General features: G+C 46.3%; 1 protein-coding gene across 2 annotated transcripts in view; it reads right to left on the reverse strand.

Moving 5' to 3' along the window:
• TNR (tenascin R) overlaps positions 1-26224 on the reverse strand; it is a 95832-nt gene that overhangs the window by 43336 nt on the left and 26272 nt on the right. For both annotated transcript variants that reach the window (XM_068986017.1, XM_068986018.1), the window contains 6 exons: positions 24227-24412; positions 7564-7653; positions 6253-6516; positions 5133-5402; positions 3841-3960; positions 2610-2756 (listed from right to left, as the gene is read on the reverse strand). In XM_068986017.1, coding sequence (XP_068842118.1) covers positions 2610-2756; positions 3841-3960; positions 5133-5402; positions 6253-6516; positions 7564-7653; positions 24227-24412 — 1077 coding nt within the window. The remainder of the gene's footprint in view (positions 1-2609; positions 2757-3840; positions 3961-5132; positions 5403-6252; positions 6517-7563; positions 7654-24226; positions 24413-26224) is intronic.

Here is a 26224-nt window from a genome sequence, read left to right on the forward strand (position 1 = left end):
GAAGTCAAGTGGGCCTTAGAAAGCATCACTGCAAACAAAGTTAGTGGAGGTGATGGAATTCCAGTTGAGCTGTTTCAAATCCTGAAAGATGATGCTGTGAAAGTGCTACACTCAATATGCCAGCAAATTTGGAAAACTCAGCAGTGGCCACAGGACTGGAAAGGGTCAGTTTTCATTCTAATTCCAAAGAAAGGCAATGGCAAAGAATGCTCAAACCACCGCACTATTGCACTCATCTCACATGCTAGTAAAGTAATGCTCAAAATTCTCCAAGACAGGCTTCAGCAATACGTGAACCATGAACTCCCTGATGTTCAAGCTGGTTTTAGAAAAGGCAGAGGAACCAGAGATCAAATTGCCAACATCTGCTGGATCATGGAAAAAGCAAGAGAGTTCCAGAAAAACATCTATTTCTGCCTTATTGATTATGCCAAAGCCTTTGACTGTGTGGATCACAATAAACTGTGGAAAATTCTGAAAGAGATGGGAATACCAGACCACCTGACCTGCCTCTTGAGAAACCTGTATGCAGGTCAGGAAGCAATAGTTAGAACTGGACATGGAACAATAGACTGGTTCCAAATAAGAAAAGGAGTATGTCAAGGCTGTATATTGTCACCCTGCTTATTTAACTTCTATGCAGAGTACATCATGAGAAAGGCTGGGCTGGAAGAAACACAAGCTGGAAGCAAGATTGCCGGGAGAAATATCAATAACCTCAGATATGCAGATGACACCACCCTTATGGCAGAAAGTGAAGAGGAGCTAAAAAGGCTCTTCAAGAAAGTGAAAGAGGAGAGCGAAAAATTTGGCCTAAAGCTCAACATTCAGAAAACGAAGATCATGGCATCTGGTCCCATCACTTCATGGGAAATAGATGGGGAAACAGTGGAAACAGTGTCAGACTTTATTTGTTTGGGCTCCAGAATCACTGCAGATGGTGACTGCAGCCATGAAATTAAAAGACGCTTACTCCTTGGAAGGAAAGTTATGACCAACCTAGATAGCATATTCAAAAGCAGAGACATTACTTTGCCGACTAAGGTCCGTCTAGTCAAGGCTATGGTTTGTCCTGTGGTCATGTATGGATGTGAAATTTGGACAGTGAAGAAGGCTGAGCGCCGAAGAATTGATGTGTTTGAACTGTGGTGTTGGAGAAGACTCTTGAGAGTCCCTTGGACTGCAAGGAGATCCAACCAGTCCATTCTGAAGGAGATCAGCCCTGGGATTTCTTTGGAAGGAATGATGCTAAAGCTGAACCTCCAGTACTTTGGCCACCTCATGAGAAGTGTTGACTCATTGGAAAAAACTCTGATGCTGGGAGGGACTGGGGGCAGGAGGAGAAGGAGATGACCCAGGATGAGATGGCTGGATGGCATCACGGACTCGATGGACGTGAGTCTGAGTGAACTCCGGGAGATGGGTATGGACAGGGAGGCCTGGTGTGCTGTGATTCATGGGGTCGCAAAGAGTTGGACACGACTGAGCGACTGAACTGACTAACTGACTGAACTGGGCATCCCTTCAGGTCAACATGTATTGATACTTTTATGGTCATAGATGTCTTGATTTGAGGGGTAAGATTGAACCCAAAACATGGCTGTGCTATATGTAGTCACAGGCAAGGAAGGACAGTAGGGAAGATGGGAACGTCCTGTGATGTCTTCAGATAAATAACTTTTTGAGTTTCTGAAGGAATATTTCTTTGGCCGTGGTCTTAGAGATGCTCCTTCTGGGCTAGTGAGCGTATCTACAAGAGCAGCGAGGAATTCCAAGTCACTCTCATTCATGAAGGACCGTTCATTCCCCGAGAGAAGTAAACAGCCTCAGGAAATCCAGGTGTTCTCTTAACGAGGCAAGCTGGATGCCCTCCTGTGTGCTGGGTCAGTGCACTACTGAGTATATGCTTCAATATACAGGAACTATATCGTCACTGAGCCTTGCGTCTGGGGTTGGAACCAAAAACTTTCACTGCTCCCTCTTATGTTTTCTGTGGAAAACCTGTCCTAGTTCTGCGTGATGAGCTGGCTGAGGAGTCGGAGAAGAAGGGCAGGGTAGGGGCTGTCGGAGCCCTGTTCTCAAGCCCATCATTTTTTCCAGAGAAAAGCACCTCCTTCCTCCTCCCTGGATGATAAAGCAAAAGCAAGTGCAGCTACTTGGTGGTTCTGGTCATGTAGAATGAGGGGTTTCATGATTCCAACGGTCGTTACTGGAATAACAGACTCCTTTTGTAGTTTCTCTAAGGTAAAGTTTCCCTGTCAGAGTCTTTTAAAAAATTAAATGGGATGAATCACAAGTCTGTTCTGGAATTTACTTCTGTCACGAGTCTTTGGAGGGTTACTTTTCATATTGGAAATGCCATGAAAATGTCTGACCTAAACCGTTAAGACTCTTAGAGGGTGACTCTCTAAACTCCTAGTATTACAGAGGAACTCCAAGGGAGGAACTTTGCAAATTGCTTCAACTGTGAGTCCAAGGAACACCCTGGAGGGCAACCTTCCATCCCCAACCCAGAACCAGTGTCCTCTGAGTTAGCCAGGATAACTTCTGTTGGTCCCAGGTCCTCAGCTGGGGTCCCACGTTGGCCCTCCACGGGGAGATGTGCCCACCTGTGTGCACAAGAGTGCAGATCCGCTCACTCTCCTCCCTTCCCCGCACACTGTTGAGGCTGATTTCATATTCTGTAGCTGGGTATAGCTTGGTGATGGTGAATTCTGTCACCGTGTTGGGCACCACTGAGCTGTCCAGTCGTCCTACTAAGTAAGAGCAGAAGCCACAGGTCAAGTTCCATGAATCTCACATCAATGCAGCTCATGATACAGGATCTCCCAGGGGCACTTTGTCATGCAGGCCATATAGATGAGCACAAGGGTCAGCAGCCAGTTGGGAGAGAGGGGGCTGGGAATGTTGGAATTTGAAGATAGCTTGCATGCTGATCCCACCCCCATATTGTATAGGATCCTAAGAACAAAGGGGGGGGGGGAATCTATTAGGTGATTTTCTAACAAGCTGGTCTTCAAGTAGTATAGAAAGCATGGCTGCAGACTGGCTCGTGCAGCCCAGAGATCCAGAAAATTATGCCTCTAACTCACTGGAAGTAAGCATACCCTCTACTTCCTTAATAATTCCACATGCAGCAGCAAGAGCTGGCAGGATGCAAGTGAGGTCTGGCCCTATTTCTTCTGACTCATAACTTGGATGGAGCAGCAGTAACAGGACCACCATCATGGTAGTTCCCTCCATATGACTGTGGTATCTTCAGGCACCCCCAGGGGGTTTAGTCTTGGACTTGAATTCTCTCAGTAGTGTCCTACTCTTTGCAACTTCTCTGGTGGCTCAGTCGGTAGAGTCGGGAAGATCGCTGGAGAAGGAAATGGCACCCCACTCCAGTATCCTTGCCTGGAGAATCCCATGGACGGAGGAGCCTGGTAGGCTACAGTCCATGGGGGTCGCAAAGAGTCGGACACGACTGAGCAACTTCACTTTCACTTTAATTCTCTCGGAAAGGCGCATGTGACCCTGGCTCTTGGCAGATTCTTTTAGAGTTCTTTGTTTCTCACTACACTGTCTGGATAGTGGTGACTGATTACCAGGTTCACTCTACCTGTAAAGGGCCTGCTTCCTGTGTGAATATAATCAAGCCTTTTGTGAGAGGAGCTGGTATGTTCTGGGTTCCTTGGCTACTTCTCATTACCCACTCTCATTCTGATGGAGCGTGCTATAGAGGAGGAAATTGCAGGCAGGGGGGTGATATCCCCTGGGATATGCTAGTTCTGCCATAATAGTCTTCATCCAGTTCCAAAGTCTATTCATCTTTGAGAAATCAAGTAACTGTATTACCTTGTGTTGGCCGATAGGATACTCGGTAGTAATCAAAAGATGCAACGGGAGGGCTCCAGGAGACCACAACTGAGTCCTTGGTCACATTGCTAATTGTGATGTCTTTGGGAGGATCAATTCCTACAAGGATCCAGGTGGTCGTGGGGAAAAGACAGAAAGCATAATATGAGAAACAATTTCCTATTTTTGGTTTTATGTGGACCAAGAGCTATTGGTGTCTCAGAGGCAATCAAGACCTTACTTTATACTAAGGCAACCTTAAAACCGTGATCAGGCTGAAGTATCACTTGAAAGCTCATAGATATGGCCGGAGCCATGCACCTAGAGAGTATTTTAACAACATGAAATCAAGCTGTCAAGGTCTATGTCTCTGTAGCGACTCTTACCTATCTGAAGGCCAACTGGAAAATATCCTTCAAGTTTGTTGTTTTGTTTTGAACTAGGAGTAACGGTCATTTTCTTTGGGGCAGCTTCTTTTGAACAAATCCACCTCTCTCTTTCTCTTTTTTGTATCAACCACCTTTGGTCAATTTGGAAAAATTGCTATTGACTGTACAGGGATTTCAGAGTACAAGTCTAGAACAAATCCACTTTCCTAAACTGTTTTTTTTATTTATACTGTATGCTCTATTTTTTTTTTTTTTTTTACTACTGGCAGGTTACAGGGCCAAAACCAGCTGAGTGTTTAATCCACTTGTTCAATTCTTGTATATAAGAAATCACTCAAACACACATGCTCTCACCCACATCACACTCGTATTTGTGACTGTATGTAAGAAGGATGAGATGCAAGTGATTTAGTGCATCTCAGAGTACCTGTGTTTTTCAGACAACATGCAGATCAACCCCATTCTCAGAGTACCAGGTCCCTATATAGTTGCATGCCCGTCTCATATGATTCATCATTCACAAATTGAACTGATTGGGCAGTCAAGAGATGGCTCTCCAGAAGAGGAACAGATGTCTCCTCACTGTAGAAGGGTGTCCTCTTGGATACTAGCTCTCTCCAGAATTTTCTTCTAAGTTGATAGAAGGAGGACCTCTGGATCAATGCATTAAAGCCCTGGCCTCCTTAAAACATCAAGTCCATCCTATCTTCTAAGTGGAAGCTTCCTATCTTATACATTTTGTGCAGCCCTGGAAGAGGTGACTGTTTAAGAACAACTCATACATAGACCCTCTCTGAATAAACAAGGTGGTCCCCTACTCCTTGGGTGTTTCTCTTTGTAAATTTCATAAAGGTCACTGTGGGAATCCCCATTATCACCTGCTGTCAAGTCCTCCAGCCCCACCTGTGGTGATGGAGCCCACGATGGGCTCAGAGGTCACTGTGCCATGGACTGCCACCAGATTCACAATGTACTCGGTAGCTGGCTGCAGGCCCATCAGGACAGCATGCCTCTTGGTGGCATCCAGGGAGACCTCCATCATTTCTTCCTCTTCATCCCGGGGGCTGTAGTTGAGAATGAGTCTGTCTGCCGGAGGGGATGGGTCACTCCAGGTGATGTTCACACTGGAGGAGGTCACGTGAGAAAAGTGCAAATGGGAGATGGGGCGGAAGCCTGAAAACAGAGGAAATGAATGGTTCTGAAATCCACATAAACTGGTGGGGCCACTGGGGTAGAGGAGATATCTGACCAAAGAAATCTGCTTTCCCTGTTAGTAAGGACTACACCTGCACTTGTTAACCAGAGTGCCCACATCCTCACTCTGCTATCTCATCCACTCTCCTTTCTCCAAGCCAGATACTGAAAACTGAATGCCCTCAGCAGTATAAAACAGCATCACCTCTGTGAATTATTCATAATACTGATGGAGGATTTAAAACTTCTATCCTGGAAGGAATTGAACATGATCCCATGGACCCTCTGAATGCCCACTGACTTAGTGCAGGCAGAAAATGAACAGAATTAACTACTCTGACCAGCCTATAGGAAACCAGACATAATTTCAGGCACGCAGGTAGCCTTGTTCATCTCTCCCCTTCACCTCCAGCCATTCTCTCTTAGGCTTCCCAGATGACTCAGTGGTAAAGAGTCTGCCTGCCAGTGCAGGAGACACACAGGAGATACAGGTTCAGTCCCTGGGTTGGAAAGATCCCCTGGGGTAGGAAATGGCAACCAACTCCAGTACTCTTGCCTGTAAAATTTCATGAACAGAGGAGCCTGTTGGGCTACAGTTCATGGGGTTGTAAAGAGTCGGACACAACTGAGTGACTGAGCACACACATGCACATTCTTTCTTGAGGTACTTATTAATGTCTTCTCAGTCCCTTCTTTTTCTCCCTTTCTCTAGAATTCTTCCTTTATTTAGAGGCAATGGGGTGTTGGAAGAGTGGGTTGCCTAGATGATCTTCTCATCCTAAGACCCACTGATCCCTGAACCCAGCTGAGATTTCTGCTGCCTGGGTACCTGTGAAGGCATCCACAGTGGACTCCAGGCTCTGCTGCCGGCCCCTCTCGGCTGTGATTGAAATGATGTACTCTGCCCCGGGCTCTAGATCTGTCAGTGTATATGAGGTCCTGTCCTTGGGCACGGTGACTTCAGAGGCAATCCCAGAGGATGGCGTAAAGGTAATTCGGTAGTGGTCAATGGGGCCGCTGGCCTTGGTCCAGATGAGGGAGATGGAGGTTTCCGAGGAGGCTGTCACCATGAGGTCTCGAGGACTGTCGAGTTCTGTAGGTCAAAATAAGCAGCCTATTTTACGTAAGTTCCACACGAGGGCCAGTATTTATTGGAATTAGGCCCCCAGTGGATTTCTAAGCTATCAGCGGGTCTGCTGACCATGAAGATTGGCTTGTCATTGCTGATACTAATCTCACACATTGTTAAGCACCTTCCCTTTGAAAGATGGCCAGGGGCTTGGCATATAGATGAATAATCTGCAGGAAGGCATTAGTAACTCAAGACACCCACCTGTGGGACAAAGCTGGCTGCTGATTTTTAAGCTTTCCATTTTCTCCCAGCCTTTCTCAGTAAGCGAACCAGGGCAAAACAGGTGCTACCATCCAGTACGGATATGCTGCTCCTGGCAACCATAACTACCTCTGTTCCTGGTGACATTCTGACTGACCTGGCCACAGGTGTGTAGGCAACAAGATCTGAGGACTCCTGGGGACCCATGTCTTGAGGTTCTCTAGAGAGGTTGTCTATGCTCAACAACCTTGGGACAGGGATTGGTTCAGAATTCCCAGCCCAGCCCAGGCTGCTACCAGTTACTAAAATGACTTTGGAATTTGCCTGGGATTTGAAACCAAAATTGTTGAATCCAGAATAGCAAGAGTATCAGTGGACTTCTTCTTTCTCCAAGCTCAGGTGGGTTGTTTCCAAGTCTAGACCTGCTGGCCTGTGGCCTTTCTGAAGGTTCTGTCCTATGGGGTGGGAAGTATCACATTCTGCCTGCTGTGAGACAATCTAGAAGGAAATATGACTTGCTACAACACTGGCTTTTATGGGGCTTTACACCTCTGCTCTGCACAACAGTGGGCAACCCTTCAGACCATTGGGTGCCAAGTGTGAGGGGAGGGTGGGACTCCATCCTGCATGTCAGATGTCAGAGGGTAGGCACAGGGAATCAGAGAGCTACAAGTAGATGGTGTTGCTAGGCCAATAATCTTCACCCAGGGACCTGTTCGTTAGGGGGAATTGCCATCTGACCAGTCCTCGGTGTCCCTCAGGTCACAGAGTGTCCTGGGCTCTTTCCACACCAGTCTTCCTACTCACCAGTCCTGGCATTCATGGTGGCTGGTACACTTTGCTGTGAGTTCATGACGGCGGATATTCCAATTCCATACTCAGTGCCAGGCACCAGATCTGTTGGTAGATGCGGAAACAAATGTTATCCCATGTATGTCAGGGATGGGGAAGGCTGAATTGGGATGGGGTGGAGCAAATGACCTTAGGCTCCTGTTCAGATATTGCATTTAATTCCCTCCTAATTTTATCCATTTGCATTGCATGTGCGCACAGTCATGTCTGACTCCTTGTGACCCCATGGACTTAGCTTGCCAGGATCCTCTGTCCATGCGATTTTCCAGGCAAGAATACTGGAGTGGGTTACCATTTCCTCATTTTACCTATTAGGAAATCCTAATTTCACCACGTAGGAAATCCACACCAAGTCAAGAGGATGAACTGGCCAGTGCACAGCTTCCTTTTTGCTGCCAGTCTCCTTGGGAGGGCAGTGGGGCTGTCCTGGTCGTGACCTTCAGAACTGTGCTCTGCTGTGGAAGTCTTCTTGAGGCACGTAGAGTCTCAGGTTGGCTACAGCTGGTGAGGGGATTTCTTGCTTACACTGAATTGGGGGAGTGTATAATTGAGGACTTTATGGACATAAGTTTGTAAAGCATTTGTTGAACGTTGTGGATGAAGAACAAGCTGTACCTGTTATAGACAGGGACTAAGGCCATATGAGGATGTCTGCCTCCTTTCTGGGGAGCAACTGTAGATGGACTGTCTCACTGAGCACAAGGCTGTTGGGTCTTTAATGTAAGGGCATGTAGCGCCCTGTAGTAGCTACCAAGGGCACTTCAATGTGAGGATGACTTCTGGGGGACCTAGGGAGCTGGAGAAAATAGAAAAAAACTTCCCAACTACAGAGGGAAATTCTTTAGGATTTGATACAAAGGATCACTGGGGATCTCCCAGAATATCTAGAATTATCTGGGGTGTCTCCCTATCCTCTTACATACATTCATTTTCCGTTCAACAAGTTTGATGGATCTATTAATTTCCTATTTATGTTGCAACAAATTACCACAGGCTATTGTATTGTTCAAAACAATACATCTATTATTTTACAGTTCAGGAGTTTGGCAGGGCAGTGTTCTTTCTGGGAAAGAATTTATTTCTTTACCATTTCTAGCTTCTACAGGTTGCCTGCATCCCTTGGCTTGTGGTCTCATAATCCATCTTGAAAGTCAGAGGTATAACATTTTTGCAAATAGGTTTTTTCTCTGAGCTCTTCTTCCATGATTCCATATTCTACTCTGATCTCTTTGCATCCTTTTAAGAAGGATCCTTGAGATTACACTGGTCTTGATTAGCATGGGATAGTCTCCCCATCTTAAGACCCTTAACATAATTACATCTATACTTCCTTTTGTCAGTGTAAGATGACATAGTCACACATTCCAGGGATTACAATGTGGACATCTTTGGGGGCCTTTATTCTAGCACCAAACTAGCATCAAACTCACCCTCATTTATTAAGACTGAAATTGTAAAAAAAAAAAAAACCAACAAGATCAAATCATCATCTGTGGGTCCCTTGCTGTCAGTCTGAAGCCTTTTGGGTCTCTCTTTGTGTAGGCTCAACTAGAACCAAGATTGATGATCATGCTGTTCTGCATTTGTATAATAACACTTGTTCTTTTCAAGCTACCTGTTTTTTTAAAAAAATATTTTGTAGGAATACAGTTGCTTTACACTGTGTGTTAGTTTCTGTGCACAGCAAAGTGAGTCAGCTGTATGTATACATATACATACACTCCATCTTTTCTGGATTTCTCCCCATTTAGGTTCCTCAGTGCTCTGGTGATCTGACTGTGTTTTGATTGTTACCACAACCTTATGAGGAATGTGAGATGGGGAGTCTTTCCCCATCTGCATTAGTTTCCCTCATGACTAGTCATCTCCCAAAGGCTCCATCTCCTAATATCACCACACTGGAATGAGGATTGCAGTAGATGAATTTTGGGGGGACACAAACATTTTGGGCTCCCCTGGTGGCTCAGTCAGTAAAGAATCCTCCTGCAATGCGGGAGACTTGGGTGGCCGCCATGACAAAGAATGACAAAATTGGCTTAAAACAACAGAAACGTATCATCTCCCAGTTCTGGTGTCTAGAGGGCCAAATCAAGGTGTTGGGAGACCCATGCTCCTTGCAAAGGCTTTAAACGGGGAATATTCTCGGCTCTTCCTAGCTCCCAGGAGCTGCTGGAACTCCTTGGTGGTGTGCCTTGGCTTACCAGCTGCATCACTCCAGTCTCCACCTCTGCTGGCCCACGGTGTCTTTGTCTGCTTAGGCTGCTATGGGCTGGTGACTCAAACAATAAACGTGTTTCTCACAGTTCTGGAGGCTAAGAAGTTCAAGATCAAGGCACCAGCAGATTTGATGTCTGGTGAGCTCCTGCTTCCTGGTTCATGGACCATCTTCTCGCTGTGTTCTCATACAGCAAAAAAAGCAAGACAACTCTCTGAGGTCTCTTTTACGAGATCACTAGTCCCATTCATGAGGACTCTACCCTCATGACCTAGCCATCTCTCAAAGGCTCCATCTTCTAATATCATCACACTGGAATGAGGATTACAACAGACGAATTGTGGGGGGAACACAAACATTTCAGACTTCCCTGGTGGCTCAGGTGGTAAAGAATCTGCCTGCAATGTGGGAGACCTGGGGTCAATCCCTGGGTTGGGAAGATCTCCTGGAGGAGGCCATGGCAACCCACTGCGTTTTCTTGCCTAGAGAATCCCCAAGGTCAGAGGAGCCTGGCGGGCTACAGTCCAAAGGGTCACAAAAGAGTCGGACATGACTGAGTGACTAAGCACACACACGAGGCAAAGAGTAAGTCTGTGACCAGCTGGAGATGACCCTTGGCTTCTGGCCTCAGGGGTCAGGGCTTTTAGGACTGAATGCCTTACTCTTCCCTTCAGTTCCTCCCCTCCCCAGAGCAGTTGTGACCTCCCAGGAGCATTGAAGGAAGAGGGACGATTTTGACAGGAAATGCATTGAGCAACCCTTCCTTAACAAGGGCTTGGTTTCAGGAAGGTGAATGCTGTGTGGGAGCCAGAGGGTTCTGCACTCCCTCCTCAGTGTGATTTTAGTACAGCCTGTGCAGTGAGCCCCTCCATGCCTGGGTAAGGCCTTACTGACCAGGCTCTCAGGTCAGAATGTGTTAGAATCAGCCCCTTTTTCCCTCTTCTCAAACCAGCTCCAGTCAGTTCCTTACCTTTAGTTCTTTCTTTCTCTAAAGTGTCAACATTAGTGGTCCATTGGTTAAGAACTGCCTTCCAATGCAGGGGATGTGGGTTCGATCCCTGGTTGGGGAACTATGATCCCACATGCCAGTTGGGAACTGAGCCTGTGAGTCACAACTACTGAGCCCACGCACTCCAGAGCCCACACACCACAGCTAGACAGAAGCCTGCACACCGCCAACAGAAGATCCCACGTGAAGCAGCAGAGATCCTGCATGCCACAACTAAGACCTGGCTCAGTCAAACATAAATATTTAAAAAAATAAAGTGTCAACACTGGTGGAGGTGAACTTTGAGGTCTGCTGGACATTAATATTCAGGTTCTGCCACTTTCTATTAGGTTGGTTCAAATGTAATTGCGGTAGTTTTGGACTGTGAATTTTAAATCATTGTAACTCATTTCAAACACATTTTTATTAATTAAAATAGGAACCATTACAATTAACACAATTTTTCCAATGAGAAATAAGCTTGCTTATTCCTATAGTGTAAAAATCCATGCTTCAGGATTTAACAAACTCTTGGAAAGCATCTTTTGTCTCCTGGTGGTTGTGGAAGTGTTTTCCCTGAAAAAAGTTGTCCAGATGCTTGAAGAAGTGGTAGTTGGTTGGCGAGTGGTGACGTGAATACGGTGGATGAGGCAAAACTTTGTAGCCCAATTCGTTCGACTTTTGAAGTGCTGGTTGTGTGACCTGTGGCTGGGCGTTGTTGTGGAGAAGAACTGGGCCCTTTCTGTTGACCAGTGCCAGCTGCAGGCATTGCAGTTTTCAGGGCATCTCATCAATTTGCTGAGCATACTTCTCAGATGTAATGGTCTCACTGGGATTCAGAAAGCTGTAGTGGATTGGACAGGCAGTAGACTACCAAAAAGTGCCCACTGGTGCAAGTTTTGCTCTGGGAAGTGCTTTAGAACTGCTTAGTCCAACCACTGAGCTAGTCATTGTCAGTTGTCATATAAAATCCACTTTTCATCACACATCACAATCCGATCAAGTAATGGTTCCTTGTTGCACAGAATAAGAGAAGATAATTCCAAATGACATTTTTTTTTAAACTTTTGGTCAGCTCAGGAGGCATCCACTTATTGAACTTTTTCACCTTTTCAATTTGTTTCAAATGCTGAATGACCATAGAGTGGTCGACGTTGAGTTCTCCGGCAACTCCTCACATAGTTGTAAGAGGGTCAGCTTGGATGATTGCTCTCAATTGTTGTCAACTTCTGATGGCCAGCCACTATGCTCCTCATCTTCAAAGCTCTCATCTTCTTTGCAAAACTTCTTGAACCACCACTGCATTGTACATTCATTAGCAGTTCCTGAGCCAAATGGATTGTTGATATTGGAAGTTATCTCTGCTGCTTTACAACCCGTTTTGAACTCAAATAAGAAAATCACTCAAATTTGACTTTTGTCTAATATCACTTCCATAGTGTAAAATACATATAAAATACACAGCAAGTAATGTCATTAGCAAGAAACCGAAAGTGAGAAATATGCATTAAAATGATGTATAACATAACCACATTTATTTAAGACTGTATTCCAATATTCAATGGCAAATTCCAACAGTGCAAAACCTCAATACCTTTGCACCAACTGAACATACTTGTGTAACTTTGATTCCTTCATGTCTTTGAGCTTTATTGTCTGTAGAATGGTAAGAGTAATAGTGTCTATCTCAGAGGGTCCTGGGGATTAAATGAGCCAATGTAGAGAAAGCATAGTACCTGCTGCATCGTAAGAGTAGCCTGTAGCATTATTACCTTGCTCAGGGAACTATTCTAGAATTTTGAGTCATTTTTTGGTGAGCCCCAGACAGGTACAGGTTGGTCCTCAGCACACCTGTTGTCAGTTTGCTGAAGCTTAGCCCGCTGACTCTGATGAAACCAGGGATTTAGGGAGTTCAGGTGTCAGCAAGGAGCTGGCCCCTGGCTGGGCTGCTACGTGGCACTGGATTGAGTTGGGCTATTGCAACACCCCCAGATCCGTTCAAAGCACATATTTATCTCCACCAGTATGTTCGGCAAGTCCCAGGTACATACTTGGCTGGAGAAATTAGATTACCTTTGGGACATAAACTACTCTCAGACAACTGATTGAGACCTTCAATTGTCTATAACGAAGTAGAAATTTTCCAACGTAGATGGAGGGTGACAGATTGAGGAAGGAAGACAGAAATTATATGTTGCCAAACGGATCCAGCATGTACCGATTTCATCTGAGTTTCTTATTTATGAAGCTTAAATGAAATGTTCAATAATTTACAACGGAATCATCTTCTCCCAGAAAAGTGCAGAGTAGAATTTAAAGTGCTCTCTTTCCAAGCTTTCTGTCTAGGGGATGGGGAAGTGGGACTCGCTTATAGGCTCCTGCCTGCTGCTTTTCTTTGATTTTCAGCAGCTTTCTTCCTGTGCTACAAGTGAATTGTTGCTCTTTGCCAGCAGGTAAAATACACTTTCTGCTGGAAAAGGAAATGCGTACCCAAGGCATAGAGGGTACACTTATATATCAGCACTTGGAAGACTCCTAGGGATTTCTCACTTTTTAAAGACTCCATTGCTCTCTGTCAATGCTCCCTTTATCTTTCTGTCCAACTCCTGCAAGTAGTAGCATATGAATGGCTCTGCTCCCTTTTTAACAATAGCTCAGAAAATTCATCCCATGGGAAACCACCACTCTCCATCCCTTATAGAACTTCATTGGTTCAACTCAGAGGATGACACTTCTCTCAACTCTTTCCCTGCATATCCATTGTTCTTTGAACATGCAAAGCACACAGTTCATGCACTCAACAAACATGACTGAAGGTCTCCTTTGCACTGGGCACAGGGTTGTGTACTTGATACAAGGGTGAGCTGAATGGAATCACCCTTGTCCTTAAAGATATAAAAAGAAATTTGTACTGAAAAGGAAATTCATTACTTGTTGAGCACCCATATATACCTTGAATATTCATTGGAAGGACTGATGCCAAAGCTGAAGCTCCAATACTTTGGTCACCTGATGCAAAGAGCTGACTCATTGGAAAAGGCCCTGATGCTGGGAAAGATTGAAGGAGAGGAGAAGGGGAGGACAGAGGATGAGATGGTTGATTGGCACTATGGGCTCAACAGAGTTTAACTCAATGAGTTTAAGCAAACTCCAGGAGATAGTAAAGGAAAGAGAAGCCTGATGCGCTGCAGTCCATGGGGGTCTCAAAGAGCCGGATATGACTTAGTGACTGAATAACAAGAATATGCCAAGCACTGAGCTGCAGGCAATGGGTAATCTACAAGAATAATAAAAAAGAAAGAGAGAGAATAAAGGAGGGATAAAAATCAAAAGAGAACTTTGAGTGCCTGGTGGCCAAGAGGTCCATTATTGATTGACTAGTTTCTTAGAGATTCATACATGTTATCTTGTTTTCCACTCTGCCGGGAGGGCATTACTTATGGGTAAACAGAGGACTGGAGAAGTCCATTTCTCAAACCAAGGTCACAATGCTAATACACAATGAAACAGGGTTTGGAATCCAGGTTCACTGTTCTTTCTGATACATCATAGCATGGTCCCTATGAGTCTTACAGGCTAGGAGAGGGAAATGGAGTAAGCAAATTGGAATTTGAAGGTGATTTGGTACCACTCCATGGGAAGCTAAGAAAACAGTTTCAGAGTGGGGATGAAATCAGCATGGGCTGGGCTGGAGTAGCAAGAGAAGACTTTCTAGAGAAGGGACTTGAATTGAATCTTGAAAGCCAGCCAAGATTAGGAAAGGTTGAGGGGCAGAGATATGGAATTCTCCAGTGGGCAGGATGGCGCATGGTGAACAGGAAGAAATTAGAGCTAGAGAGCAACTAGCTCGAATTATGAGCTCAATGAGCCCAACTAGCTCAATGAGCAGATTCTCACCTGCACTGCAAGGACTGTGGGTGGGTGATAAAGGCAGGATGACTCACTTCCCTCTGTCTAGGAGACCTGTTCTTCATGCTTCCTGCTGCTGGCAGGAAAGTAGTGGGAGAAGGAGGCCTAAGAAACTGAGATTGCTGTGTCTTTCCAGCAAAAGCATGAATAAGACACCTGGGGTCTGCAGGCTTGGTTAGGTTCACACGGGCATTCAGAAATATGGAACCTTTCCATCTCTAAATCCCTGTGTTCATCTCCAGAGTATCTGTGAAGGTCAAGCCTACCAAACTGGGGTTGGGGATTTGGTTTGCTGAAGCATCACTATGAACAAAGCTAGTGGAGGTGATGGAATTCCAGTTGAGCTATTTCAAATCCTAAAAGATGATGTTGTGAAAATGCTGCACTCAACATGCCAGCAAATTTGGAAAACTCAGCAGTGGCCACAGGACTGGAAAAGGTCAGTTTTCATTTTAATCCCAAAGAAAGGCGATACCGAAGAATGTTCAGACTACCTCACAATTGCACTTATCTCACACACTAGCAAAGTAATTCTCAAAATTCTCCAAGCCAGGCTTCAACAGTACATGAACTGTGAACTTCTAGATGTTTAAACTGGATTTAGAAAAGGCAGAGGAACCAGAGATCAAATTGCCAACTTCAGTTAGATCATGAAAAAAGCAAGAGAATACCAGAAAAACATCTATTTCTGCTTTATTGACTACGCCAAAGCCTTTGACTGTGTGGGTCACAACAAACTATGGAAAATTCTTAAAGAGGTGAGAATACCAGACCACCTGACCTGCCTCCTGAGAAATCTGTATGTAGATCAAGAAGGCACAGTTAGAAGTGGACACGGTACAACAGACTGGTTCCAAATCAGGAAAGGAGTATGTCAAGGCTGTATATTGTCACTCTGCTTATTTAATTTATATGCAGAGTACATCATGAGAAATGCTGGGCTGGATAAAGCACAAGTTGGAATCAAGATTGCCAGGAGAAATATCAATAACCTCAGATATACAGATGACACCACCCTATGGCAGAAAGTGAAGAAGAACTAAAAAGCCTCTTGATGAAAGAGAAGAGTGAAAAAGTTGGCTTAAAACTCAACATTCAGAAAACTAAGATCATGGCATCTGGTTCCATCAGTTCATGGCAAATACATGGGGAAACAATGGAAACAGTGAGAGACTTTATTTTTGGGGGCTCCAAAATCACTGTAAATGGTGACTGCAGCCATGAAATTAAAAGATGCTTGCTCCTCAGAGGAAAAGCTATCACCAACCTAGACAGCATATTCAAAAGCAGAGACATTACTTTTCCAACAAAGGTCTGTCTAGTCAAAGCTATGGTTTTTCCAGTAGTCAGGTATGGATGTGAGAGTTGGGCTATAAAGAAAGCTGAGTGCTGAAGAATTGATGCTTTTGAACTGTGGTGTTGGAGAAGACTCTTGAGAGTCCCTTGCACTGCAAGGAGATCCAACCAGTCCATCCTAAAGGAAATCAGTCCTGAATATTCACTGGCAGGACTGATGCTGAAGTTGAAACTCCAATATTTTGGCCACCTGATGCAAAGAGCTGACTCATTTGAAAAGACCCTGATGCTGGGAAAGATTGAAGGCAGGAGGATGAGGGGACAACAAAGGATGAGATGGTTGGATGGCATCACTGACTCTATGGACAGACATGAGTCTGAGTAAGCTCTGGGAGTTGGTGATGGACAGGGGAGCCTGGTATGCTGCAGTCCATGAGGTCGCAAAGAGTCTGACATGACTGAGGGACTGGACTGAACTGAGTGCAGTTAAAAGATGCCTGCCTTTGCACTTCCCTGGTGGTCCAGTGGTTAGGAATCCGCCTGCCAATACAGGGGATGTGGGTTTGATCCCTGACCCGGGAAGATCCAACGTGTCCCAGGTACCACAACTACTGAAATAGCACAGCTAAGCCCGTGCCCGGCAACTACCGAAGCCCACGCACCCAGAGCCAGTGCTCCGCAACAAGAGGAGCCGCCGCAGGGGGAAGCCTGCGTGCTGCAGCTAGGGAGCAGCCCCACTCACTGCGCGAGAGAACGTCCGCACACAGCGACAAAGACCCAGCACAGCCAAAAATGCATAGATGGTGAAACCAAGACCTTTAAAGGAAAAGAATGACACCTGCCTTTAAGGGAGGGGCAAACCAAGGACCCTGTCCCCAGGGAGTTTGCAGCTCCTCTCTTAGTGTTCCTAACAACCATGCTGCTGCTGCTAAGTTGCTTCAGTCGTGTCCCACTCTGTGCGACCCCATAGACGGCAGCCCACCAGACTCCCCTGTCCCTGGGATTCTCCAGGCAAGAACACTGGAGTGGGTTGCCATTTCCTTCTCCAATGCATGAAAGTGAAAAGTGAAAGTGAAGTCGCTCAGTCGTATCCGACTCTTAGTGACCCCACAGACTGCAGCCTACCAGGCTCCTCCATCCACGGGATTTTCCAGGCAAGAGTACAGGAGTGGGGTGCCACTGCCTTCTCCAACAACCATGCTATTATGTTGTTATTGTTAGTTTTCTCGTTAGTCTCCTCGCTATACTCTTAGGTCTCTGGGTCAAGCGACTTGATTTTTTAAATATTTTAATTCAGTGTATAGTATAGTGAAAAAAATGTATAATGCGGACAAGCAGCATGGCAGGGCCAACAGTGATGCCGGGAAGACTTCTATGAGAGAATATCTGAGCTGAGTTTGAATGATCAGGGGATATTTGGTTGGGGAAAGGGCATTGCAGGCTGAGGGAATAACATAGGCAAACGTGTATCTGGTAAAAGAATTCATAAAAACCAGGGACCCAGTTTGGGACTTCTCACAGGAAAGTCTCCAGCAGGGAATTTCATAGATGGTTTCATGGATGGGGGGATATTTGGAGACAGAGGATCTTCTGGGAACCCCTGAAATCATGCCAGGTAGGCAACAATCTACTTTTTGCTGTTCTGGGTCTAACCTCTCAGGCTTCCCCCTTCTGATCTTGTTGAGGGGAATGGCAGATGCTTCTCCAGGGTTTCCTGAATGAGAGAGGCTTTGGAGGACACCTCCCTGATTTGAGGCTGTGGATGATGTTCAAGCATCAAGAGAAGAATCCATGCTGACTTCAAGGAAGGGACTGGTCCTACAAACTTATGTTTAAAACAGAAAATCATCACCAAGGACTGTTCTCATATACAGCATTTTTGTTGCCAGTGGGATTAATGAGGAACGTGGGTCATCACCCTGTGTCCTATAGGAACATCCCACCTGTGGGTCTTTACTGTAAACAAGCATTCCCTGCTGAAGAAGTCAAAGCAGAAACAGAAAAATTCCCAGCTGGCTCGACTCCTGGTCCCCTTGTATCAGCCCTTTAGTGCAAATAGGGAGCAGAGGCCCGTAGGCACCAGCTGTGAGGATGGTGTGGAAGCCTCCACTCTTTCTGTCCTTTCCTCTGTTTGGGTCTCTGCAGCCCCTGGGAGGTGGTGCTATGCTCAGAGGGTGCCTTACCAAAGTGACCACTTGGGGTCACTGTGACTTCGCCCAAAGCAGGTTGAGCACCATCTGGCCCCGGCCCCAGGCCCATTGCCCAGCTCCTCCTCCCTAGAAGAGCCTGCAGGGTGTTGAAGGTCTGGCGCTGGGTCTGGGGCTTGTGGCTTGGCATGTCAGGGAGTGCAGACAGGATGAAGTGAACACCAAGTGCCTCCATCAGCACCGATTTGCCAGCTGGACTCCTTTAAGGGGGTCTCGGGTTTCTCCACGGAAAGTCCTCCTGTGGACAAGCACCTTTAGGAGCCCCTCTTCTCACCACGAGACCTCCACTGGGGCCCCAAGGGAACAAAGTGGGCTCTGGTCGAGGCCTCGCTTTCCTTTCCCCAGCTACCAGAAGCCTGGAGGGCGGCAACTCACAGGGCCTGACCGGGGCATGCTTGTAGACATCAGCCTTGTGCTAGTGTGCGTGTGTGTGGACGTCGTGTGTGGCTGGCTGCAGGTCTTTGTTTTCTTGTGGTCCCGTGTTACACCATGAGGTCTGTAGGAATCTCCACGCCCCTGGATTTCCTAACCCTGTGGATGATTTTTCTGATTAGCAGTTTGTGGACTGGAGTTCCAGGTGGTCGCCATGCAGAGGCAGCTGGTGAGGAGGTGTCATCAAGAGATGTTTAGGGGCTGCCCCATGGAGACGAGGTGATAGCCAGGTCCCCGGAGCTGGGTTACAGCCTAGGGCTCACATGGCCCTAGGGGCCAGCTCCTTTTGCCCTTCTCTTGACCACAGGGGTCCTTCAAATGTGGGCTCCTGTTCCTGAGGGGCACCAGGCAAGACTCTTCATGGCTGAAGACACCCCATTCCCCTGTCCACAGAACACTGCAGCCACAAGATTTTCAGAGGGCAGGGTAGTAGAGTCCCTTCAGACACAGGCCAGAGCAGTGTTTATAACCTGCATCAATCTCAGGCAGGGTTTTATTGCTGTTGTTTTGTTTTTTTAACCAAAGCCCAGTCAAACAATGAGGATCTCCTTCCTTCCCCGCCCCCCCCACTTCCTCACTTCCTGCCACTCTCCCTCCACTAGGAGTTTTCTGTATGGTTTATGGTTTGTCACTGCTTTTCAGGAAACAGTGGTGGTGCCAGTCCCTGGCGCCTGCTGCCAGTTCTAACCTAGAGGGAAGTCAGTGAGTGGTGAGCCTGTAATGGTATATAACACTCGGGGACCCCTTTGGGACTCCAGGTATGGAACACAGGCCAAGCAGACACGGTCCAGGCTGAGTGTGTGAGTGCTAAGTAGCCTCAGTTGTGTTCAACTCTGTGACCCTACAGACTGTAGCCTGGCTCCTCTCTGTCCATGGGATTCTCTAGGCAAGAATACTAGAGTGGGTTGCCATGCCCTCCTCCAGGGGGTCTTCTCAACCCAGGGATTGAACCCCCATTTCTTATGTCTCCTGCATTGGCAGGAGAGTTCTTTATCACTAGTGCCACCTGGGAAGCCCCCCAGGCTGAGAGGCTGAGCCTACAAAGAAAGACTTATCATTAAAGACATAGAAGCTACCAGAGCAGAGAGAAAAATCACTGGAGACATGGAGTCTGTTGTTGAGAAACAAATCCATACTCCAGAGGGAATTTGCTGGGTATTGCCTAGAGAGACCATTGGAGAAGAAAGGTTTGGTATTCTGTGCCCCAGCCTGGCCTCTGCATTGCAAAGGGTAGGGTGGGTTATATGATGGGGGAGGTGGGGTGGGGAGGTGCTGTGAGCTCTCTGTGTGACTCTGAGCCCTGGAGTCAGGAAGGGCCTGTGTTCCACAGTAAAGGGGTAAGAGGTGACTGCAGAGACAAGGGCTTCTTCAAAGAATATCCAATACAGGTGCCATAGAACTTGAGGGACTTGGAGTCACCTAACTCTGAGAATAAAGGGCATGTGAATTTGTGCCTGGGAGAGGCCAGGTTGCCAGGGACCCAGGCTGAGCTTTGTAGGGATTAAAAATGATAAAAGGTTAAATGGCTATTGAATATCTGTTATGTGCCTGTGTTCAGATACATAAATAAATATGATTTCATTGAATCCTCAAAACAACCTGTGAGGTAGACCTGACGTCCTTCGGGCCAGGAAGCAGAAACACAGAAATTGAAGCAATTTGCCAAAGACACACATCAGTGAAGTTGGTCTCAAGCCTAAGTGGGCGATTTCAAAAGCCACGCTCTAGGTATTCCTTTTTATGGCTGAGTAATAGTCCATTGTTATATGCACCACATATTCTTTCCATTTCTTTACATTAAGCTGGTTCACTTTGCTATGCAGTAGAAAGTAACACAACATTGTAAAGCAACTCTACTCCAATAAAAATGAATAAAACATAAAAAGGCAGTGATGAAAACTTGGTAATCTAAAAAAGAAGAAGCCATGCTCAGACTGGGTGCTTCTTGCCCATTAATGTGCACACAGATCCCCAAGGAGCTTTTAAAATGCAGACTCTGATTCTGTAGGTCTAGGGGGAGAGGGCTCTGCCCATTGCCACAGGTCCCCCCACACACCCCACTTTAAGAAGCTGGGAATCTGCTCTGTACCATACTTATACAGGGTGTCATTCCAAACCATCTCTTAGCTCATAGACCTCCTCCTCTGCCTCTTTATTTATCATCATCATTGTCATCATCTGAGTATTGAATACTTTGCTGTGTTAGAAGAATGGCCTTAAATTTATTAAGTTCATGATCTCACTAAAGCCCCATCAAATGCTATGAGGCAGGTGGCAACAGTCCCTTTTTACATATGATGAAACAGAGGCTTAGAAAGGTCATGTCAATGGCTCCAAACCACACAGGATGTAGTTGAGCCTAGATATAGAGTCTTAGGACCTCCCTGGTGGCTTAGATGGGAAAGAATTTGCCTGCAATGTAGGAGACCTGGGTTCAATCCCTGGATTGGGAAGATCCCCTGGAGAAGGGAATGGCTACCCACTCCAATATTCTTGGCTGGAGAATCCCATGGACAGAGGAGCCCGGTGGGCTACAGTCCATGGGGTTGCAAAGAGCTGGATGTGACTGTGCAACTAACATACACACACAGAGTTTAGAGTCTTAATGTGTCCCATGGAACTGAGCATTCAAATAAAATGGGGCAGGAGAGATGGTACCTTCTGTTATGGTTGCAGTTATTTTTTACTAAGGGATAGGGAGGGTAGGGATAGCAGTGCTGAAGTTTCTAGTCCTTCCTGTGCTTTCTGGCCAGGGAGGAATTGTTTCAGATGAGCCTGGAATTGTACTTCCCACTGAGCCCAGAGTCCTGTTTTATATATACAAGCAAATAACTTGCTGGGAACCAAAAACAAACAAATTGAACAACAACAACAACAACAACAACAAAACTCCCAAAACAAGTCTTGGGAGCTGAAAAACTCTCCTTTTTAGCATCCAGGTAGCACAATGAGGGAGAAAACAGAACTATTAAGAGCTGGGATCAAACTTCTCCCTCTTTTTGCCTTGCCTCCAGCAGGGTCCTTCCTTCTCTTTCCCTAGACACCATAGTAAGAGCTCCAGTGATCCTTGTAATCGGTATCTCAGCAAGTACAGACATACTTGATTTCCTTACATGCCTATAATCCCTTTTTAAATCACATAAGGCTATTTGCCTTTATAAATCTTCCCAGCAGTGAGCTCCCTGGGACAATTATATGTAATATATATTTATAGTTTTATTTCATAAGCCCAACTCAAATAAAAAAACCAACATCTCTGAGCTCACTCCTCGATAATAATCTTCCCATTCCTTGGAAGTCTGCAACATTTAAATTTTGACCCTTCCTTCGCTGTTGCTTCTTTAGTAAGAGCAGCTGTGAAAATGGATGGGAGCTTTTGACTAGGCGTCACAACTGCCTTTCATGGCTGCCTTGCTAGTTTTGGGGACACGGGCAAGCTTCCAAACTCTCTGAGCCTCAGTTTCCTTACCTGTAAAATGGGGATGATGACTGGGGTGGCTGTAATGCGATGGCTGACAGCTGTGGCACCTTAGTTGACTGATATGGCAGGCAATATTTTTGTTCCCATGTCCCTCATGAGTCTTATTGTTGTGAAGATGAAATAAGCTACAACTATGTGAAGGTCCCTGGAATAACAGATGACCGATGAATGTAGGATCTTCTTTTTTTCCACTAATGGGAAATAATAGCTAGGATGTGAGTGAGTTCTTGTCTATATCCCGTGATTTTATAGTGTATCCTCCAGCCGAACATCAAGCCATCATCTTTGTAAAGCTGCTAATTGCCAAAGCAGCCTGTGGCTCTGGGAAAGGATATGCTATGCCTAGAACCAGTTCCCTCTTGTATCATTGCAGGTTTTTTTGTTTAGCTGAATTTTTGTGCATGTCTCCAGCTCTCTGGAAAGGCCCTATGCCAGCTGGTCTGTTCCTGCTATGTTTAATTCACCCCCATTAACCTGCTTGGTCAGCATATCTTTCCATCTCTTTTCTGTGATTTCAGGAGTGCGTCTGTCTGGAAAAAGCATTTATTATGTTTACTTTAACTAGCCTCATTTGGCAAGGCGGTCTGGGATTTCAGTTCAGGAGGAAAACAGCTCTGATTATCCTGCCCTTGTTTACTCTACGCACTCTTTGCTGTGGATCCCTGGTCTACCGAGATGACAAATGCTTTTGCGAGAAGCCAAGACACAGGATAAACAAAGTCTCTGTCAGCACCCCACCAGCCTCTGGTCCATGGCTGTTTTGCACAGTCTCCATCTAAAAACTGTATCCCCATTTCCAGCCATCTACCTTTCAGCAAAGCCTAGCAGGTAGGTTTTCCTGGATGGGTGTGTCTAAGGCCCAGGAAGAGCATTAGCTGGGCTCCACAACCACATGGGGACACAGAATGCTCCTGAGCAAAGCATCACAGTGACCTGGGGCATCGTGTTAGTTCACACCACTACTATCGCTCCCTTTGACTCCAAACAGCCTCCTGACCACTGTCTGCCTCTGACCTTGCCCTCCTCCTGTCTGATCTCCACTGTAGCTGTACAGATCTGCACTGCATCACCTATTTAAGACCTTTCAACAACTCCTCACTCACACTCTTTACAGGATGCAGAAGGCATGACCAGGCTCTTAATTTGTCAGCTTATCACTGGCTTCTTGTAGCCTGTGAGCAGTTGCTCTCATTCATGCATGCACGCATTTATCCATTCATTCTCCACTTATCCAGATTTATCCATTCATTCTCCACTTATCCAGATTTATCCATTCATTCTCCACTTATCCAGGACCTAGTAAGTGCTAGATGTTGTCTAGATGCTGGGGAATCATGGTGATCAAAACCAGACATGATCCCTCTTTCACAGAGCTTCAGTCTAAGCTGGAGATTAACAACTCAATAATCATACCCACAAGCGCACAAGGATACCTTGAGAAGTGCTGTGAGGTGAGGGGTTACCAGGCCAGGCAGGATGACCTGACCTCACCTGGGAACCAGCCAGGGTTCCAGAGAAGTGACAGGGGAACTGAGAGCTGGAAGGGAAGCTGCCGTCATGAGGTGAAGAGAGTTGTGGGGGGAGAGAGCCTGATAAGCAGAGGGAATGGCATGTGCCAAGCCCTGGGGCAGGAGGGTGTTTGAGGAACTAAAAAAAGTAGGCCTGTGGGCCTGGAACACTGGGAGCACCAGGAGATATGGGAGATGGAGGAGACTGGAGAAGACGGTGGGGAAACTAAGGCCATGGGAGGGTTTGGAGTTTATCACAAAAGCAACTGAAGTCCTTGAAATGGATGCACAATAGGATGGCATAGTTAGAAATGTACTTTGAAAAGATCGCTGATGGAGTGAAGAGGACAGTGGAGGGGCCAGGAGAGAATGGGGGGTTATTGCAGTGGTGGAGACAAGAAGTGATAGTAGCTTAGACCAGGGGATGGCAGTGCAATGGAGAACAGTAGATACATGCCATAGGTACTTGGTGGGTTAAATCAGAGGGATTTGGCAGTGGTTGGATGTGGGCTTGCAGGGCTGGGGAGAGCGCTGGGAGGAGCTCAGGAACTGCCGTGCCCCCGGGAGCCAGGGCTTACTCACCGGTGAGTGTGGCTCTGCTGGTTGGTCCGATGCTTTTAGGGACCAGCAGCTCATGGTACTGCTCGCCTGCCAAGGTGCTGTACTCAACCTTGTACTCTTGAACCTCTGCTTCACTGTTGTCCCACTCGAGGTCCAGGCTGGTTGCTGTGCGGGAACCAACCCGCAGGTTCTTGGGGGCATCAATCTCTTAAAAAAAAAAAGACATCACCGACATCACACAGGATAATGTGTACTTGCCGTGCACCTTGAACTCGAATAGGCTCTGCAGTGACAGCCCACATCTCACCCTCTACCTTTTGTTTGAGCGAACCCCAGGCATTGCCCCTTAGCTTTTGGTCTGCCAGGTTGGCCATGACAGATTCCATGGGTAGGCTGGAGAGTTTTATTTGGTAGTTAGACATCAATACACTTTACACGTCCCCCATTCCCATTCAGGAGTTCTAGTGGTGTTCTAGAAATTGACAAATGAACTAGTTAGTATCATAAGCCTGAGATTAAGGGAATTCCTGGAAGGAGGAAATCAGAGATGGCACCCGATTGAGATGAAGGAGTGTAATTTCATAGTTGATCACCAAGCAACAAATCAGAGGATTGGTTGCAAGATTTTGAAGTATAAGATGTCTTCCCTTGGATTTACTTGCATAGACATGCTGAAAGGTTTGCACAGCGAGAGGGGATGTGATATAGTGGAAATCAGTCAGCTTTGGAGTCAGGTCTCAGTTTGATCCCCACTTCTAATTCTAAATGTAATGGGACCATAGGCAAGTCTTCATCTGGCTGGGCCTTGATGGTCACATCTGTAAGATGGGCTAACAATACTGCTTTTCTAGTTGTAAAGATGGGACAATGCATGTGGAAGTGTACAGTTTGGGGACTGGTACAAAATTAGGTGTCCACGCCCTGGGTTGACTTAATGGTGCTTCCACAATTCTCCCTGAGATCTAACAATCTGGCACCCCCATGCCTGCTCCCTGGAGTTCCAAGAACTCCACAGTAATGAAAAGACCTCTGGCGTTGGTGTCTCTCCCTCAACTGTGGGGGGCTGGTTCTCTCTCCCAGGGCTGGTCATTCTGGCAGGCTTATTTGAGCAGAAACAGCATAAAACAACTTACAGGGTAAGAAGGTGCTGTCTTGACAAACTGTCACTTGAAAAGTTCTAAATAGGTCTTGACTTTGAGACTTGAATTTCACTTTGGAGTGGACCAGCCATTTGTTCTGGGAAAACCTCAAGTGGACTGTTTTACTTTGTAAATACCAGGCAAGTCTCCACCGATTGTTCTTTTGGAAGATGGGATGTTGTGAATCGGTCTGAGCGCAGCTGCTGCAGAGTGAGAAGTGTTCTGTTCAGGGATGTAAATTGGGTGAATCTCTTAGCAGATTTATGCCTCTGCAGCTTATTTTTCTGAGAAATGTTTCCTTACTCAGTGTGGGTTTAGCATGCGGGAAACCGTGCCTTCTGCGCGTGCTGTGTGTGTAATTTCTCCAGAAATTGTATGGAGAGAGGAGCTTGAGCAGAGGGGCATGTGGGAGGAATACTCTGGACTGCAGGTCCCTAAATCTCACATCCCTCAATCTTTCTGGGGATGGGGAGGGGTGTGGGGGAAGAGAGGCTGGCAAACGACTGGGTGGGGCTTAGGGGTGTGGTCTGAATGGAACTGGAGCCAAAAAAAAAAAAATCACTTAGGTTCCAGGTTGAGTCTCCTATTTACCTACTGCTCTTCACAACTAAAGACCTTGGAAACGGTAGACTGTAGTTTTTTTGGAAATGGTAAACTGTGGTTTTCTCTGCTGCATTTTTTGGGGCCTTAGGGTCTATGCCCTGTGGACAGGCAGTGGTGTTTCTTCTAAAGGGACTGGACATTTCCAATGTCAGTGATCCCCAAAGAGATCAGTCCTGGGAATGAGAACTGGAGAAGGGGGGTGTCTTAGGACTAGGGTGGAGTGAAATGGTTTGCTCCCCCTAGGTCTTGGAGCCTGACCTCCAGGAGGGCCAGCTGA

The sequence above is a fragment of the Capricornis sumatraensis genome, chromosome 14 (assembly GCF_032405125.1).
Source record: "Capricornis sumatraensis isolate serow.1 chromosome 14, serow.2, whole genome shotgun sequence".
Lineage (NCBI taxonomy): Eukaryota > Metazoa > Chordata > Mammalia > Artiodactyla > Bovidae > Capricornis > Capricornis sumatraensis.